The sequence below is a fragment of the Betta splendens genome, chromosome 19 (genome assembly GCF_900634795.4).
Source record: "Betta splendens chromosome 19, fBetSpl5.4, whole genome shotgun sequence".
NCBI lineage: Eukaryota > Metazoa > Chordata > Actinopteri > Anabantiformes > Osphronemidae > Betta > Betta splendens.
Genome location: NC_040898.2, coordinates 304534 through 322592, shown reverse-complemented (window position 1 = coordinate 322592; position 18059 = coordinate 304534). Strand labels below are relative to the sequence as shown.

The window sequence follows — 18059 nt, the reverse complement described above, 5'->3', positions numbered from 1 at the left end:
ACCCCATCTAGGAGTGGATGACACCATCATGCATCTGCTCCATCGCACCTTCAACCACCTGGACAAGCCTGGCGCCTTAGTAAGGATCGTGTTCTTTGATTTCTCCAGTGCATTCAACACCATCCAGCCTACGCTGCTGGGAATGAAACTGAAGGACATGCAGGTGGAGCCCCCCCTGATCTCATGGATCATGGACAGCTTTGTGGACAGGTGTAGACAGAACCACCCCCAACTGAACATCAGTTGAACTAAGGAGCTGGTGATAGACTTTAGGAAATCTGGGAGTTCTGTCACTCCTCTCACTATTAAAAATGAAGAGGTGGAGGTGGTGATCGGGTACAAATACCTTGGAGTGTACTTGGACAATAAACTGGAGTGGAAAAAGAACTCCTCAGCTGAACCCCCTACATGTACATGCTGTAGCTGAGATATAATGCAACATTGAAATAACGTTGACCCATCAACGATGATTAACCTCTAAATATAATCCAATGGTTATTCAACCTTAATTATAATGTTGCCTCAACGTTGTCTCATCGTTGAAACGTATTAGTCAGTAACTAATACATACACAAACACACATATACATATACATATAAATATACATATACATATTCATATTCATATTCATATTCATATTCATATAAATATAAATATAAATATAAATATACATATAAATATACATATACATACACACACATGCATACATACACATACACAATCATTGTAGTGCTGCCCGTCTGAACCTTATTGTAACTTGGTCACACTGGCCCCTTTGGATGAAAATGACTGGAGGAGTTCCGCTGGGTTGGGTTCTCCTGTTCTCAGCTCTGAGGTGGCAGCTGCTGGCGTAAGTCTTTCCATCGCTGCCACACACCGGGTTAGAGGAGGTGCACACGCAGGCATTATATAGACCTCCATCAGTCCCTTCGACAGAGTCGCACTGCAGCCCATCACCACAGGACTCGGCGTCTCTGCTTGCCATCCCTGCAGACTTGCCCCTCACCTGCTGCACACACCAAACAGCAACCACATCCATCCTTCACCTGGCCATAGTAACAGGCCTGAGCCAGGTCAGGACACTGAGAAACATCACAGACCAGTGGACACACTTGTCTTTTCCTCAACAGACCCGCATGAACCACACTCGAGGGGGGGGGGGGGGGGGGGGGGGTAAGCTGCAAACTTCATCGAAGACGCTTCGAGCTGAAGCCAGGTATAAACTGGAAGTATCATAGTCTCAGTGCTGCTGCTCATACCACAGGACTGGCTGTACGCCAGGGGTTAGGCCTCTTCCAGTAGCAGCATGCTGGTCCTGGATCATCTTCATGTTGCTGTGGTTGGTGTCATCTCTGGAATTGCTGCTGAATTAGCATTTATGAGGTGCTTTGCATGAGAAATCCCAAAGGCCTGTTACAATATACACTACACTACTTTATATATTGGTAATTAAAAGGTTTAGATACAAAAGTGAAGCAAAGTGTGTTGATTTTATTACAGTTGTATCGGTTGGTTTGACCTGTTTTGCATAACTAGGTTCTACTTATTTTCATCATCACTATTCCAACAGAGCATTAGACACGTGTAGCAAATGTGTAAACCTGTTATCATTGGATTGACACATGTTCTCCTTCCATTTGCACAATAGTAAACACTGACATCATTCAAACAGTGCAAACTGTTTTAGCTTTGGTGACCAACGAGAAACCATCTGTTCCTAACTATTAGAAACCAGTAAGAACAGTATGAACTCAGCATAGCACCTGTTTGACACTCCTCCACAAAAATCTTCAATTTTCTATCAGTCTTTAGGCCTTAAAAGTGGTACCAGGTCTGTGTTGGTCATGAGGCATGAATTGTATGGGGTGCCAAATGTAAAAGGAGCACCTATAACTAGTTTTCTCACATTTAACTAAATGACACAACATGTTTTCTCACATTTAGTTAAATGTGCAAAAGTCTAAATGTAAATGTTAAATGTAAATGTTAAATGTTAAATGTAAATGTTAAATGTAAATGTTAAATGTAAATGTTAAATGTGAATGTTAAATGTAAATGTTAAATGCTAAATGCTAAATGCTAAATGCTAAATGCTAAATGTTAAATGTTAAATTTAAATGTTAAATGTAAATGTTAAATGTTTGCCGAGTGTGAAACTGAATATTCATGAATGGGCAAGTAGACTCCATCCCTACCCTCAAACAGCGCTGGTCTCAGATCAGAGACGCGAACTCAATCACCTCAAACAGTGCGCGCAAACCCCGCCCACATCTGATCTGGAAACTTGTTTTTAGCCTGGACGTAACTTCGGCTAGCTAGTATAGTTAGCCAACTAATTCTCCACCGGCGCCACAGAAATATTCTTTTTAAACCTACTTGACTCCTCATTAATGGTGTTTACGACAGAACGGCAGTTTGAAGCGGAGCCTCAGCCCGCACACCTGCCGTTACAGCCCGTTCAATCTCCCCAACGGGAGGGGAGTCGGAGCTGGCGGCCATGATGGCTTCGACTTCAGGCTTCTCTCCAGTATTTTCGTGCACCGAACCAGAGTCAGATGTGGGCGGAAAGAAAGAAAGAAAGAAAGAAGAAAGAAAGAAAGAAAGAGAGAGAGAGAGAGAGAGAGAGAGAGAGAGAGAGAGAGAAAGAAAGAAAGAAAGAAAGAAAGAAAGAAAGAAAGAAAGAAAGAAAGAAAGAAAGAAAGAAAGAGACAGCAAAAGACGGGCTGGCACAACACAAACTATATAAGATAAGATACTTGTGAATGCAAAATGTGGACAGGTCCTACGGTGGATCATGGTCAGAGAGTCATGGTCCAGGATAGATGTCTGGACACAGGTGGGGGTGGTGGAGATCAAACCAGGGCTGCTGGTTTGGGCTTCCCTGGCCTACAGTACCTACTGTACTACCTAAAGAGCGACCAGACCACAATGTTTACAATGTTACAGGACAATGTACAGGTGTGTGCTATGACACATTATGGTGTGGTTTTGTTAGTTCTTCTGGTATTTTTAGTTATTGGTTCTTGTACTTATGTGTTATATTATTTGTATTCACTTTTGCCTCTGTGCCCTAGTTTGTTCATGTGCACATGTTACTTTTTGTATTTTTTTGTTTGTTTGTGTGATTTTTAACAAACATGTTAGTTTGTTAAAAGTAGTTTGTGTTAGTAGTGCCTCCTCTTCCTGTTATTCTGTCAGGTCTCGGTTACTTGATAGCTCTCTTCCTTTCAGTCAGTCTGGGTGTCTCAGAAATGTTATTATACATGACGTTGTGAAAACATTAGAAGGCACAAATTTCAAGTTTTGACCCTTTATATGTAGATTGTAAATAAGAATTAAAATATGTTTTTTTCATGGTTTAGGGCTGGAGACTGGAATTCTGCTGCTCCTTCTGGGGTTTAGAAACTGGGACTCTGATTCTCCTCCTGGGGTTTGGACGCTGTTCCAAATTTGACATGTGCATTCATCATGGTGATGTGCTGTATTTGCTTATTCCTGGTTTCATTCAACATGCACAATGTACAAAAAGGTGTAAATATATTAAACTATTCTAATAAATATTAGTTTATTGTTAAACTAGATTCAAATTAATAATTACACTAGAGGAGGAGCTCATCCAAAGCACACCACTAAATCACTAAAACCAGCTTGACACCCTGAAAAGAAAACAAAGAGAAATTTGCAAAAAGAGGCAATGACTGAAGAGTGTGGTATTTAGTAAATTGAGGTGTTCATGAAACTGAAAAGCTCACATTCAAACAGAATAGTGGTCTCAAATCTTAAAATAAACCCAAATGAAATAAATCATTGTGTAATCTCATGGTTTTAGTGTCTTAAATGCAAACTGCAAGAGAAAAGCAGAAGAAGCAGCTGAGTCCATTTTTAGTTTTTTAATAAATTAAATCGCAGTATTAGTCTGGAACCAGGCAGATGTTTACACAAAGTTATGTTAGTGAGGTGATGTTACTGTGGTCAGATATGACCGTGAACAACCCGCCCACTTTCCAGTCCGCGTGTCCCTGAGTCTCTGTGTTCAGGCCACCGGTAAGTGGCGAGATTAGGCGGCCTCGCTGTAGCCACGCCCTGTTACTACTGTCGCCGTGGAAACGGGGCGTGGGTAAAGGCCTCATGAGGCAGGTGACTGAAGTGATTGGCTGAAATCTCGGATGACACATTAGCGTGCCATCGCTCCACGGCTAGTAGAGGCACCAGGGACAGCGCTCGGAGAGTCAGCGGGTCTGTGGCGGACACGTCGAACTTCACTCACGGCTTTGGTTTCGCTCAGTGACGGTAAGACGCCTTTACCCTGTATTAAGTGTCATGTAACGTCACGTTTGAGGACCGTAGCATATGTTGGCTTTGAAATTGCGACAGTCCAGCAGAAACAGGGCTTAGGGCAGCATAAGCCGCTTTAGAGTCGGACGTGAGCTACACAACCCTGCGTGTAGTGATCTTCTCAGCAGACACACGTAGCGAGTTCCAGTCACATGCGCTTAACGCTGGACCTTCTCAGTTTGCGCTGGAGGCGCCTCTGACCAGTTGAAAGACATAGAAGCTGCCACCAAGCTGCGACTCACTGATAAGCTGACGAAGAACAACAGTAAGTCTTCATCAGTTGGTTGGATGGATGGAGGGAACTCACGCGCTGTTCTTGTTCTGTTCGTCAGCTGTGTGGCATCATGCTGACCCATCTGTTCCGGATGCATGGCCTCCTGGTGGCTTCTCATCCGTGGGAGGTGATTGTCGGCACAGTGACTCTAACTATCTGTATGATGTCAATGAACATGTTCACGGGCAACGACCAAATCTGTGGCTGGAACTTTGACTGTCCCAAGATAGAAGAGGTTAGTCACTGAGTGTACTGTACAGCATGTGGTTATGCAGTTTAAAGCTCAGCTAAGCATATTTTTCACATTACTGCTGGCATTTAATTCTAGACGAATTTTTTCCAACCTGTAACTCAAACTAAGGTTTGTTTGTTTGTTTGTTTGTTTGTCATTTTAGCAAATTCTGAGCAGTGATATCATCATCCTGACCATCACACGTTGCATTGCTATCATCTATATTTACTTCCAGTTCCAGAACCTGAGACAATTGGGATCCAAATATATTTTAGGTAAATAAGTAAAGCTCCTGAAGTTTGTAGGTACACATGTAATGTACCTGTTATGTAACAGTGACCTGTAAGTATAGTATAATTGTTTTTGCAATAATAATTCATGTACGTCATTGTGTGAACAAAAACCTACAAGTTCACATCAGTCATCATCTAAATATAACTCAGCATCTCCCTGTTTATAAAGACTTAAAAGAAAAGAATATAATGAACTAAAAAGACTATAAAGGTTAGTATATATGTTATGGAGCAGCTCCACATGTGCACACATGACTACACATGCAAATCCAATCATCACTGCTTATGTACAGTACAAAGCAGCCTTTTCTGATTTTTTAGAACCTCTGGACTCTTTATGCTTAGTGTGATAGATTGCATTATGCACTGTGTCTTATTTATTAAATATAATTCCTGAAATATATAATAAAACTAAAAAATAACATAATTTTTCTAGTTAGAGGGGTTCGCCAGATGTGATCTCGTCACAATCTCCCCACAATGAGCACATACTTTATGTAATCATCGTGAGATTTAGGCATGCAAGACTGTGATCTTGTCTTCTTCAACATCTGTGAATGTCTGATACTTTTCCATCACCTGCTCCCACACTCATCACGCTTGGCTCCCGCCTTACATCTGGCAGCGCTCATGCTCGTAGGCATTGCCATGGTCACACCCCTCTTTCCCACATCCACCAAAACATATTTTCCAGCACACAATCTTAGGAATAATGAATTGATAATATATATACTGCTATTGTTTGAAGTTGAAACAGTGTTATAATATATAATAATTAACACTCAGTTGGTTAATAAAGCTTGTTATAGTATAACTGACTGTTCTTGGTCAGTGGTGCAACACGGGAAGATTTTATATGGGTGGCACAAAATTCATTCAGCTGATTCCTTCAGACTCATCTAGACTTTTAGAATATTTTACAATGTTGTTATTAACTTAGTTAGTTTGTGTTTTATAGTTTAGTTATTGCTCCTGGTAAAATTTTATGTCAGTGATAATAAATTTAATGTGGTTACATGAGGCAATATTTTTTATTCTTCTTTGTCCCCAACACATATTTATAATGTAAACATTTGGAAGGTTGCTGTGAAAATAGATCTAAAGCCCTAGAGATACTAGAAACCCATCCCTTGGGGGAGCTAATGCAAAATCTCTTACTCAAGGAGACACCTGGAGCCCTGGGGGGTTGCTCTTACAACTGAGCTACCAGGCCACCCCTCTAACTAGAAAAATGATGTTATGCAAAGCTGGTAAATAAGGTAGTCCTTCAAAATAAGATCACATGTAATGTCAAAATATTTTTTAAAGCTTTTATCAATATTACATTGTTCTCCAATTGTTTTTTACTTCAATAACTTCCTCTTGATAACTTAGTCTTTATTCAGCTATAGTTAAAAGCAATAAAAGCACCAACAGCAAAGGAAATGCAAGTTTCAGTTATGCCAGATGAAGAACCTTTCACTTTATTATGTTTCTTTCATAATATGTCAGGTTATCTGCATTTTCTTACCACGTTGATACTGTTGTTAAAACCCTCAAAGATATCGATTAATATTTAGTTTTTATAATGCCTAGATGAGCATTCTATTTTTACTATCTAATAATCTGATTCCTTGTGTGCAGGCATCGCTGGCCTTTTCACCATATTCTCCAGCTTCGTATTCAGCACAGTGGTCATACATTTTCTAGATAAAGAGCTCACAGGCCTCAAGTAAGGACACAGTCCCTGTTCTGTCAGGATCTGGGTACGTGACTGTACTGTAGGTTCCAATTAATTGTTGTGTCTTTCAGCGAGGCGCTTCCCTTCTTCCTGCTTCTCATTGACCTCTCCAAGGCTTGTGCTCTTGCAAAGTTTGCATTAAGCTCCGGTTCTCAGGTATAAAAATATAATGACATATACATTTCACATAGAGTTGAACGGCCATCAGGCCTGACGTGTCATACTCTGGTCTTTCCAGGATGAAGTGAGGGACAACATCGCTCGGGGCATGGCAGTCCTGGGACCTACCTTTACTTTGGATGCCCTGGTGGAGTGTTTGGTGATCGGAGTAGGAACCATGTCAGGTATAGTCTTCAGTCAATCAACATTTTAGAGTTACTATCATTATTACTAATGAGCAGGTTTCCATTTTAAATAATACAACACGTCTCCTGAACAATTATAGACCATCTGCCTTCAAAAGTATTATTATACAAGAAACTGATTGTATAACACATCTCAATGATAAACCACAGTTGGTTTGAAGAGAGTAACTGCTGTGGTTTTGAGTTGTGAGTTGATCTTGAGGGTTTTAAAGACTAAGATACCTTGCTTTACACCCGCATGGATGAACTGAAGGCTGACTTCAGTCTTGAGCTACAGTACTGTACCTAGCTACTGGCCTTCTGTCCATAGAGACACTGCTCTATGCTGACACTGAATGAATCTGTACAAGCACCACAGACAAATACAACACAACCTGATAGGGACTGATTTGTTGCTGAGCAGTTTCATAGCTTCAGTCCTGCACATGGTCCAGTAGACAGAAAACAGGAACCTGAACTATAGTTCCTGTAGCTGGAGCAGCTAATATTAGTTGTGTTAATGATACATATATCAATAAGTTCTTCTGTGTATTACTACCACTCAACAGTTTCTGAAACCGTCAACCTTTTGAGTTGAAATTAGAAGGCAGTCAGATGTGTTGAATATATTCATGAGTGATAGAGTGATTGTGACGTAGTGTCTGTTTGTACCTGGTCTTGTCTTTCAGGTGTGCGACAGTTGGAAATCATGTGCTGTTTTGGCTGTATGTCTGTCTTGGCCAACTACTTTGTGTTCATGACGTTCTTTCCTGCTTGTGTCTCACTAGTGCTGGAGGTAATTGAGGCATATGCTATTGTTTGTATGTGTGCATGACATTTCTACTGATAAGCTAACCTAAAATCCACTGTTTTTCCTGTAGGTGTCCCTTGAAAGTCAGGAAGGACATCCTATCTGGCAATTGAGCCATTTCTCCAGAGTGATTGAGGAGGAGGAGGACAACAAACCCAACCCTGTAACGCAGAGAGTTAAAATGATTATGGTAAAAAGCCTTATGCTTTATTTGTGGATTAGTTTTAGTTTGATTGTCGGTGTGAGCTTGTCTTTCTGATCTGTGTCTAGTCTCTGGGTCTGGTGATGGTTCATGCCCACAGCCGCTGGATCGCTGAGCCTATTTCTGTGAACACCACAGTGGGCATCCCACAGGATGGCACAGGATTCCATCAGCTGTCACCCAGGAGAATCGAGCCAGAGAAGCCTCTTTGGCACTTTTACCTCACCAGGTTAGATGTTTTTTTATTCTGCCATAGGTCTGAACTCTCTAAACATCAAAGGTTAACTGTTAGGAAAGGAAACTCTAAACAAGATTTGAACCCCCAAACAACCACAGATACCCCCATGATGTTAAGCAGGAGGCAGTCCATAAGTTTATTAGCAGTCTGCAGCATTTGAATAAAACACCCCCCTCCCCACACACACACACACACACACACACACACACACACACACACACACACACACACACACACACACACACACACACACGATTGATTTATATCCTGTGTTTCTGGTTTAGTTTCATATTTCTATATTCATCATTTAACATTTAAATTTTTAAATCAATCAATTTGATTAAATGAATCAAATGAACTCATCCTCCCCTCAGAATGATCACCATGGATATCGAGCAGGTGATCTGTCTGCTATTGGCCCTGCTGTTGGCTATCAAGTACATCTTCTTTGAGCCGGCTGAAGCAGAGTCTACGCTGTCTCTGAAAAACCCAGTGTCGACGTCTGGCCTCGTCCCACGACGCTCTGCTGAAAGCTGCTGCAGAAAAGAACCCGTAGCGCAACCCCTCACTGCCGCCCAGGCTGTAGCACAGGCCAACAGGGCAGAGACAGGTGAGTCTGTACGCATTCAGACCATTCACATAGGGGTTGCTGTATAGTTTTTGTTGGTCTGTATTAAATAACTCGGTCTTGTTTGTTTAGATGAGGTCATTCGACCAACCATCGCTGCTGATTTACAGGAAAATAACTTCTTCGTTGGTGGCGAGGACGATGAGGAGCAGAAATCTGAGGCCGCTCCACCAAGTCTGCCCTCAAATCCTAGAAGCCTGGACCAATGTGTGGCAACTCTTAACAACCCTACAGTAAGGACCTCACGCCGACCCACCCAACCAACCGCCTGGCCCACACACACCCAGCTACTGTATCAATCAATCAATCAACAAATTATATGATGAACACAGTTTAATCCAATCCAGTCAATCTTCATTTATTCAGAAGGCAAAGTGCAACAATCACACAGGTTTGATTAATTTGCTGTTCAGTAAGAGGGGTTTCATGAAACAAGAATGAATTAATAACTTAATGAAAAACCTACAGAAAGATCACTTGTGGTGCTAACACAATAATTAATAGATTCTTGACTAAATACATGAAACCTTATGTAACAGTCTACAATTGTTTATCTCCACGATTATAAGTATGGTTACCAATTCAAGTTGCAGTGTGGTACAGTGAGGATCCACATGACCCTGGACTGGCTAAAAGCCTCTGAGTCTCTGCTGCATCTGTAACTATATTCTTCATTTGCAGCTGGGCCCTTCGTTTCTGAGTGATGCTGAGGTGATGCTGTTGGTCAATTCTAAACATATCCCTGCATACAAACTGGAGGCCATGATGGAGAGGCCTGAGAGAGGAGTGGCCATACGAAGAAAAATTATATCTGCCAAGCTCCCTTCTCCCACTGCGCTGTCCTTCCTCCCATATACAGACTATGACTACTCCAGTGTAAGAGGCTGCAGGATGCATCAGTGTGTGAGGTCCCTTGGTTAAGCTGTGTCTGACGTTTGAATATCTCTTCCAGGTTATGGGCACCTGCTGTGAGAATGTGATTGGTTATATGCCCATACCAGTTGGAGTGGCTGGACCACTGCACCTGGATGGTAGGCAGTTCCAGGTTCCTATGGCAACGACAGAGGGCTGCTTGGTTGCAAGCACCAATCGTGGTTGTCGAGCAATTGCTGTAAGTGTCAGATGAACAAAATAACAACAAAACAAAATGAGGTAAATCTTTAGTCCGTGGCAGTGTTCATTCATTCATAACATGCTTATATTCTCTGAAGTCAGATATCGTTCATTAAACATGGTGCTTCAAAATGTAAATAAGCAACCATATAATTACAGCTTATGGCAGTTTATAATTTCTGGAACAAGGATTTACAGTACAGCCTTCATCATGTTGTCTTTCAGTAACAGAACTAAGGCTTTTGTTAATTTACTGTACTTTGATCTGTAGTTGGGAGGTGGAGCCAACAGTCGCATTCTGGCTGACAGCATGACTCGAGGACCCGTCGTAAGGCTGCCCTCTGCCTGTCAGGCTGCTGAGGTCAAGGCCTGGTTGGAGAGCACAGACGGCTTTCAGGCCATTAAGGACGCTTTTGACAACACCAGCAGGTAAAACATAAGGTTAAGATACTGCAACTAGAAAAAGTTTGAGGAACATACACTGTAAATGCTGAATGTATGGGAATTGAAAACTAAAGGTTTGGGAGTTAAACATTTGCAGAAAATGATGAGAAAGAAGAGTCTAAAATTGGATAATGTGTAAAATGGTCCAGTGAAGATTAGCTGAACACCAATTGGAATTTATTTAAGAAACTGACTCTTGAAGGAGTGATGAAAGGATAATGAATAAGAACAACAGTTTTAACTAAATTAACATAATTATCCAGTATTTATTTTAAGAATCAGTTTTTTTAATTTGTGCTTTTACTTTTGAATTTTGGCTGTAAGTATGTGCTGATAATATACGGCGTGAGATTGCTATCTTTAATGAAGAGCATAATTTTTCAATTCACGAGCGCACTTTAACAATTTAATGATCATATTTTGTCATGCTTGTTTTTAAAACCCTTCCCTCGCTTTCAAAATGTCTATGCTTGCATTTAGATTTACTCTGCTCGCGTTCAAATCTGTATTTGTGCCCTCAGATTTTGCGTTCAAATCCTCCTCCTCGCTCTCAATTCATCTCACGCTTGCTCTCTTGTCTACAACCCGAGATAGTCCAAAATAATATAATCACCAGCCAATAGGAGGCCAGGGCTGCTGACGCTTACTTTTCCCAAGAAGCAAAGAGAACGTAAAAGGAACTGACTTTATTTTGGTTAACACATGTCAAACAAATGTTTCATTCAATTCCCCACACTAGCCACAGAAAGAGGTGAGACGAAACACGGAGAAATAAAGAAATCACTGGAGGATCTCCACAGAGAATCTGCTGTTGTTGCCGTTCCTCTGCTGGTGTCTGTCTTGACCCACCGCACCTGATGAGCTCCAAGAGCAATTGATTACTTATCAGTCTGACTGGTTTAATCAGTTTAATAATCTAAACCTGATGCTGTTATTGTTGGGCGCGACCTACTTTATAGGGTGACAGGTTTATTTCAACAAAATATATTATGTAGTTCCATTTCTATGTCAGACATCAACAACTCGGCAGTCAACTGATCTCAGATGAATTTATTTATTTTCTCTTTACTAAGTTAAAATTAAAGTACGCATGTACTAGTAGTCCACTTTCTGCTGTCTTATTTTTTGGTGGGGGGTTGGATTTGTGGTTGGGTCTGTGTTCTGTGTACTTTCATTGTTTTATACCGGGGGTTTGAGAGTGCAATTCTCTATAGGTCTAAAACATATAGTAGAAATTGACAATAAAGTTGACTTTGACTTTTGATACACGGACCTTGTAAGACTTGTTCTAAAGTCACGTTGCTTCTCTTTCGCATAGGAAAAATAAGCGATAATGTCATTGGTCAGCAGTCCTGGCCTCCTATTGACTTGTGATTTTTGATAGGCTTATCAGACATCGTTTGAAGCGAGAGAGAGTATGAGAGGTTTAAGAGAAAGCAGAAACGAGAGCGAGAAGGAGGATTTGAGCAAGAGCCAGAGCAAATCTGAGTGTGAGCAGAGACATTTTTAAAAGGGTTTTAAGAGCAAGCATGACAAAATCTGAACAAAAATCTTCGCTCTTGATTAAAGATAGCGATCTCACCCCATAATAAAAACCTCAGTTTAAACATTCTCATCATCTTAGAATTTTCACTATTTAGTACACTTATCAGAAGGATGATCTGCTTCTCCTCCCAAATATCAGAACAAATCACATTATGGTTAACAGGGAAAATGGTACCTCTCTACAGACTATTGTGTAGGTCTTGTGTAGCTGTCCTACCACTTAGGGAAAACAATGGATGGTGACAGAGAAAAAATATCCAACGGTCTATTGATAATGAATGAGACTGATTTAAAGTGTGAAGGTGTTTGTGTGACTCCAAAAATGTCTGAATGAAGCCAGAGAACATGCACTCTTGATTAGCCAGAGAACATGCAAACTCCAAACAGTCCGCCCTGGAAATGGAACCTAGGCCCTTCTTGCTGTGAGGCGACAGTGTTTTTACTGAATGTATGATTGATTGGGCAGGTTTGCTCGACTCCAGAAGCTGTTGGTTGGTCTGGCTGGGAGAAACCTCTACATCCGCTTCCATTCTAAGACTGGGGATGCCATGGGGATGAATATGATTTCGAAGGTAGCCTTTTATGATGCACAGGCAGGTATGATCATGATGATTATGTGTACAATTTGAAGAATCAAGTGTCTCTTTCTTGCAGGGAACAGAACAGGCTCTAAGCAAACTGCAGCAGCACTTTCCAGAGCTGCAGTTGTTGGCTGTGAGTGGAAACTACTGCACCGACAAGAAGCCAGCTGCCATTAACTGGATTGAAGGCAGAGGGAAGTCTGCTGTATGTGAAGCCACCATTCCTGCTAAAGTGGTCAGAGAGGTAGGAAAACACAGTTTGGAAGCTCCAGGGATGTTGGCGTCTGGTACAGATGCAGTAACAGCAATAGAAAAACATATAGGTTTGGGCCAAAGTACCTGTCGACAGATGCAACAGTTTCATTATACTTCTGTTTAAGCACTGTTTATATGGGATGTCTTGAATACTTTAATTAATTTATTTTTTAAACCTATGTTGTATTAAAACCATGTCAAGTTCTGTTGTGTGGGTTCCTTGTCACTGTGCTCCAGGTTTTGAAAACAACCACAGAAGCTCTGGTCGACGTGAACATTAATAAGAACTTAGTGGGCTCCGCTATGGCAGGAAGCATTGGTGGATTTAATGCACACTCAGCCAACCTGGTGGCTGCCATCTACATAGCCTGTGGACAGGTGATTTGATGCGTCTGTATCCATGTTGTTAGCCCTGACCTTTGTTTTCCTGTACCGAGGTGTGTGACTCTGTCTATTCCAGGACCCGGCCCAGTCAGTAGGAAGCAGTAATTGCATCACCCTTATGGAGGCCTCGGGACCAACAAGAGAGGACCTGTACATTAGCTGCTCCATGCCTTCTATTGAGCTAGGCACTGTGGGCGGGGGCACCAACCTGGCCCCCCAAAAAGCTTGTCTACAGGTAACGGCAGCATATTATATTTACTGTTAATATCAATGAGAACTCCCAGTCATCCAGATGAGGCCTGAAACTGGAGTCATGGAATTTCACACAAATATGAATGAGGTTAAAACACACTTCCACAGTGTTACCCTGTAGAGCCAACAATAATAATAAAAATAATAATTAAGTTTAGTTTGTGGTAATTACAGTATAGACATGTAAAGATTGTATTTTTCACTAAAAACAACATACTGTCATAAAGATAATTTCTTAAATCTTGTGTCTCCACTGTCCAAGGTAGATGTTTTTTACAGCTACATGCTCTAAAATGTAATTGCCTGTTCATGTTGAGTAAAACTTGTTGCACTTTAATGTGTAACTTATCAGTTGAAGAAGCTTGAGTTACATAAACGTAAGTAAAAAATTTGAATTTCTGATCTATGTATTTCCTGGTAGCAGCATAAAGGACTCTTACACCAGCAGATCCAGATTCTGGACCCAGGCCAGAAGCTTTTCAGATTATTTATAGTGATAATAATAATATATTGCAGTTTTGATAACGTACAGCATGGATGCAAACTACAGGTACATGGGTGGAGATTAATGGGTAACAAATGTAGTGCTGGGAGGTTGTTTCCTCTTTAGTACTGTCTCAAGCCAAAACAGCATTATGGGAAAATCCAAGCTGCTTGGTTCATAAAAGTTTCATTGAAGGGAGAGAGGATGAAAAGACTGAGCAGAAACACAATTTGGGATGTGAATTGTCACTAGACTATAAACAATTGAGTACCTGACATTAATATGTGGCATACAGTAGATGGTAATTATATTTAACAGTGGGAACAGAACGTTACGAACACCACATAAAGCACGGTTCCAACAAGTCTGTCTAGAAGAGGAACTAACAGACGTTTTGACTGGTGGTTGACTGATATGGTTAAACAAAGCTTTGAATTGATAATATATAAATATTTAATGGTTCAGATGACATAATTATTTACATCAAGTCATCATGATCTATGGGGAAGAAGAAGTCTAAGTACGTCAGAGGAGGAAAAATTTGGATGAAGCGAGAGTTACAGATATTAGTAATGACTGACCAACCTGTGTGGACCACACGCATTTGTTTGTTTTTCACAAATGTAATTACAATGGTTCAAATATGGAGCCCTGCATTGTAGAGCACTGGTCTTATCAGTCATTTGCCCTTTGGGCACAGTACATAACTGTACTGTATGAGCAGGCCACCTGTCTAATTTCGTTAGGTCTCTGTTGCTGAATCTTCATCTCTCTTGGGCTCTTTGCAGATGCTGGGTGTGCAGGGAGCCAGTCAGGACTGTCCAGGTGAGAATTCCCGGCAGCTTGCCAGAGTGGTGTGTGCCACTGTCCTGGCTGGAGAGCTCTCTCTGATGGCTGCTTTGGCAGCTGGACATCTTGTCAAGAGTCACATGACACACAACAGGTAATGGACATATGAAATGTATATACAAATGTACAAATGTATAACATGTTTAAGATCAGACTTTAGAGATGGACGAACCAGCGACCAAGGCTGCATCTAATCAGTGTGTTTTCTGTGCAGATCGAAGTTGAACCTCCAGGAATCTCCAGGAATGTGCAGCAAGAAAGCCTCCTAACACTCAGACTGAAGCAAGTCCGTCAGTGAATTCAAGGCATTAAGTGGAGGACAGGAAAATACGGGCAACTCAAAGGACAAATGACCTTCAACTACACAGTCCAAGTCCTTTCAAAAAGGCAAATGACTGGGGACCAACTGTAACCTATACTGAATGTGAATGATGAACTTAAATAGAGTTTGAGTTCAAATGAAACCAAATGTGCAATATGGGATCGATGCTATGTGAAAAAGAACGTCTTTAACTATTGAATGTGCAACTTTACATTCTACTTGATATAGATCCTGCATTATTTGACCATTTTCCTCATCAGGGCATCTTGGGAAGCTTTTTAACATACAGTATATCACTGACACTAACCTGTATGATGTTGAGCTTGGTTTCCTGACAACACATAAAGAAACTCAAATCTGCAAGGGAGTAGAATTATTGTTGGTTATAGTGAGAGGGCAGCAAACCTGCATCCAGCTCTGCTACACTGCAAGGTTAAATATCTAAGTTTAGTCTTCAATGGAACCTTGTAACATCTGTTTGACTGTTTGGTGACAAATGTTGTAACTACTACAAGATAATAGTGTTAAAGTTGCAGGCAGTAAGTTGTGCACTAAAAGCCAACATTTCCTCGTTTGGTACCAACATGGTGGTTGAAACAATATTTATAAAACAAAATGCAAACTGACGTCTGAGACTACAGCATTGTAAATGTGGCCTCCACCAACAGGACATGGCAGTGTAGTGGTGCAGTGGTTAGTCATCTGGCCTCAGCAAGAACTCTTTAATGTAACTCTAAGGTATAGCATATAACTCAACTCAGGCTTCTGTATAGGAGGTATGTCACTTTGTAATAAATATCTCTCACATTTATTATTTATGTTCATATTAAACACAAAACACTCTCAAAACACGCTTCTCTGCTGTTTGAAGTGTTCGTTGAAATACTAAAGCAAAATGAAGGCTTCCTCCGTGTATTTAAATATATTACATATTCCTCTAAGAAAATTCAGATTTCTAGTTTAATGACAAGTATTAAATTTGATGGAGCTGAGTAACTGAATTCTGAAGAGTAGGTCAAATAGGAACCAAAAAATATAAAATAATAGTAATAACAGTAATAATAATAATAATAATAATAATAATAATAATAATAATAATAATAATAATAATAATAATAATAAAACATGTCTAATTGGCTCATGGTTTTAGAAGTGGAAATATTGCGTCTCGTTTAGAAAGACTTATTCATTATGTCTGTTGAAGCAGACTAAAAAAATATAATGTAATGTAATCCTAATGTTATTTAATGTTTATATCTCAAATAATAATTTCCAAAAATGACATAGTGAAGACTCAATTTAAAGAGCAAGACATACTAGAAAAAACATTTCCAAAGCACCTGCTCAAAAATATAATTCCAAATATCTTTGGAAATCTATCTTTATCTAACATGAAAACGAGATCAAACCAAGAAATTTTTGATATTACAAAAGACTTGATTAGACAAGTTACTAGATAACAAATGGAAAAATCTGGAAATGGGACTTGACAGTGTCACAGCAGGGCCAACGTGAGTGAGGGGAAACAGGATGGATTCAATTAACTGAACAGTTGTAACTCCTACTGCTCTAGTGGTGATGAGTGAGTCAATGGCTGCTGAAAAAAGGAATCACTCAAACAATGTTTAACATGCAGTTCCTTCCGATCCAGTCCTGCATATTATTATTTCCTACCTTGAATTTGCTTTATCTGCGGTAACAACATTTAGAGCAGTGCTTTCAAAGGTTTCATCACTATTTTATTGGGGATTTAATTCAGATTACATTAGATAAAATTTGACATTATGTCATTACACATTTAATTTGTTGTGCTACAGAAGAAAAAACAACACTACGTTATATGTGTTGAGGTTTGGTATAGATAGTATGGATTCGTACAGTAAATGTTTATAAAGTAACTCTACCAATGCTAATGCTCTGATTTGGTGACTATCTTAGAAATAATTAATTAATTAATCATTGTCTGTTTTTGCTCAGTTTATCACGCTTGTTCTGTTTCTGTCCATGTAACGTTTTGGCTTTGACAGTAACCAACGCATAAAACAGCTGAGTGAAATGGGGGGCTAGTCCAAGTTTGACTTCATTCTTCTTTGAAGAGCTTTGAAAACACCCTCCAACACCCAGCACCCCTTTAGTGCCATTTATGGATAGGAACAAAGATAACAAGCTTGCATTTGTTACCACCTGGCTACACACAGACACACACACACACACACAGATGCACATACATAACCTCAGATATTTCAGATTCCCCGGCGCTTAGTAGCAACAGGACAGATTTAAACATATTTGCTTTTGAGTCTCTTACAGGTCTGTATCTGAATTCCTGGACATCTTTATCAAAAATGGTAACTTCAGTGCTAAAGTAAACAGAGCTGTTTTAAGGTTTTACGTATTGACTGCAAAGTAAGATCCATGGTGGCTTAATGTATAGCACTTATCTGGAATCCAGCCTTGACCAGCCAGTTCTCTCTGGGTCCTCTGACTTCCTTTCACAGTCTTTTAGACATGCGCAGTAAATTGCTTTTAAGACTCAGCGTTGTTCCCTCTATAGGCAAAGCAGCTGGGAAATATGCCGATATTCCCTGCACAGTGTCCCTCCAGCCACTCCTCATTAACTATGAGAGAAACATGAATACATGAACATCTGCCATATGACATCAACCTAAACATTTACACTAGTTACTGTATCAGATAATGATCCATGTGCTACAGTTCTTTCACTACTGCACATGTAGCATGACCAACATTTC

At 40.3% G+C, this 18059-nt stretch overlaps 2 protein-coding genes across 11 annotated transcripts in view; one reads left to right on the top strand and one right to left on the bottom strand.

Annotated features, from left to right (window-relative positions):
• Positions 1 to 2643: 2643 nt before the first annotated feature.
• On the top strand, positions 2644 to 15335 carry LOC114845428 (3-hydroxy-3-methylglutaryl-coenzyme A reductase-like). Of its 3 annotated transcripts, none has more exons than XM_055504387.1 (20): positions 2644 to 2958; positions 3363 to 4290; positions 4668 to 4844; positions 5005 to 5116; positions 6758 to 6845; positions 6926 to 7010; positions 7093 to 7198; positions 7888 to 7994; positions 8080 to 8199; positions 8280 to 8440; positions 8824 to 9059; positions 9150 to 9310; positions 9759 to 9953; positions 10030 to 10188; positions 10462 to 10619; positions 12646 to 12751; positions 12834 to 13004; positions 13253 to 13393; positions 13476 to 13634; positions 14924 to 15082. In XM_055504387.1, the coding sequence occupies exons 3-20, from the start codon at positions 4680 to 4682 to the stop codon at positions 15080 to 15082; spliced, it is 2589 nt and encodes an 862-aa protein (XP_055360362.1). In that variant the 5' UTR covers positions 2644 to 2958; positions 3363 to 4290; positions 4668 to 4679. The 3 variants fall into 3 exon arrangements, with proteins under 3 accessions (XP_055360362.1, XP_040924318.1, XP_055360363.1); XM_041068384.2 differs by lacking the exon at positions 2644 to 2958 and adding an exon at positions 15199 to 15335 and having other exon boundaries at positions 3995 to 4290; positions 14924 to 15078; XM_055504388.1 differs by lacking the exons at positions 2644 to 2958; positions 3363 to 4290; positions 5005 to 5116 and adding an exon at positions 15199 to 15335 and having other exon boundaries at positions 4713 to 4844; positions 14924 to 15078.
• The window catches only part of noxa1 (NADPH oxidase activator 1), an 18651-nt gene continuing 10011 nt past the window's right edge, over positions 9420 to 18059 (bottom strand). For 5 of the 8 annotated variants that reach the window (XM_029133416.3, XM_029133413.3, XM_029133417.3 and 2 more), the window contains 2 exons: positions 10450 to 17924; positions 9420 to 10186 (listed from right to left, as the gene is read on the bottom strand). In XM_029133416.3, coding sequence (XP_028989249.1) covers positions 17833 to 17924 — 92 coding nt within the window. In that variant the 3' untranslated portion in view covers positions 9420 to 10186; positions 10450 to 17832. The remainder of the gene's footprint in view (positions 10187 to 10449; positions 17925 to 18059) is intronic. The other 3 variants (XM_055504390.1, XM_055504389.1, XM_055504391.1) reach the window with 3 other exon arrangements.

Bases quoted from the DNA above. Each gene is read 5' to 3' on its own strand.
- LOC114845428 (XM_041068384.2), top strand. From the start codon at position 4,680: ATGCTGACCCATCTGTTCCGGATGCATGGCCTCCTGGTGGCTTCTCAT. The intron at 9,060-9,149 runs GTGAGTCTGTAC...TTGTTTGTTTAG, and splicing joins GGCCAACAGGGCAGAGACAG to ATGAGGTCATTCGACCAACC. The intron at 13,394-13,475 runs GTGATTTGATGC...TGTCTATTCCAG, and splicing joins TCTACATAGCCTGTGGACAG to GACCCGGCCCAGTCAGTAGG.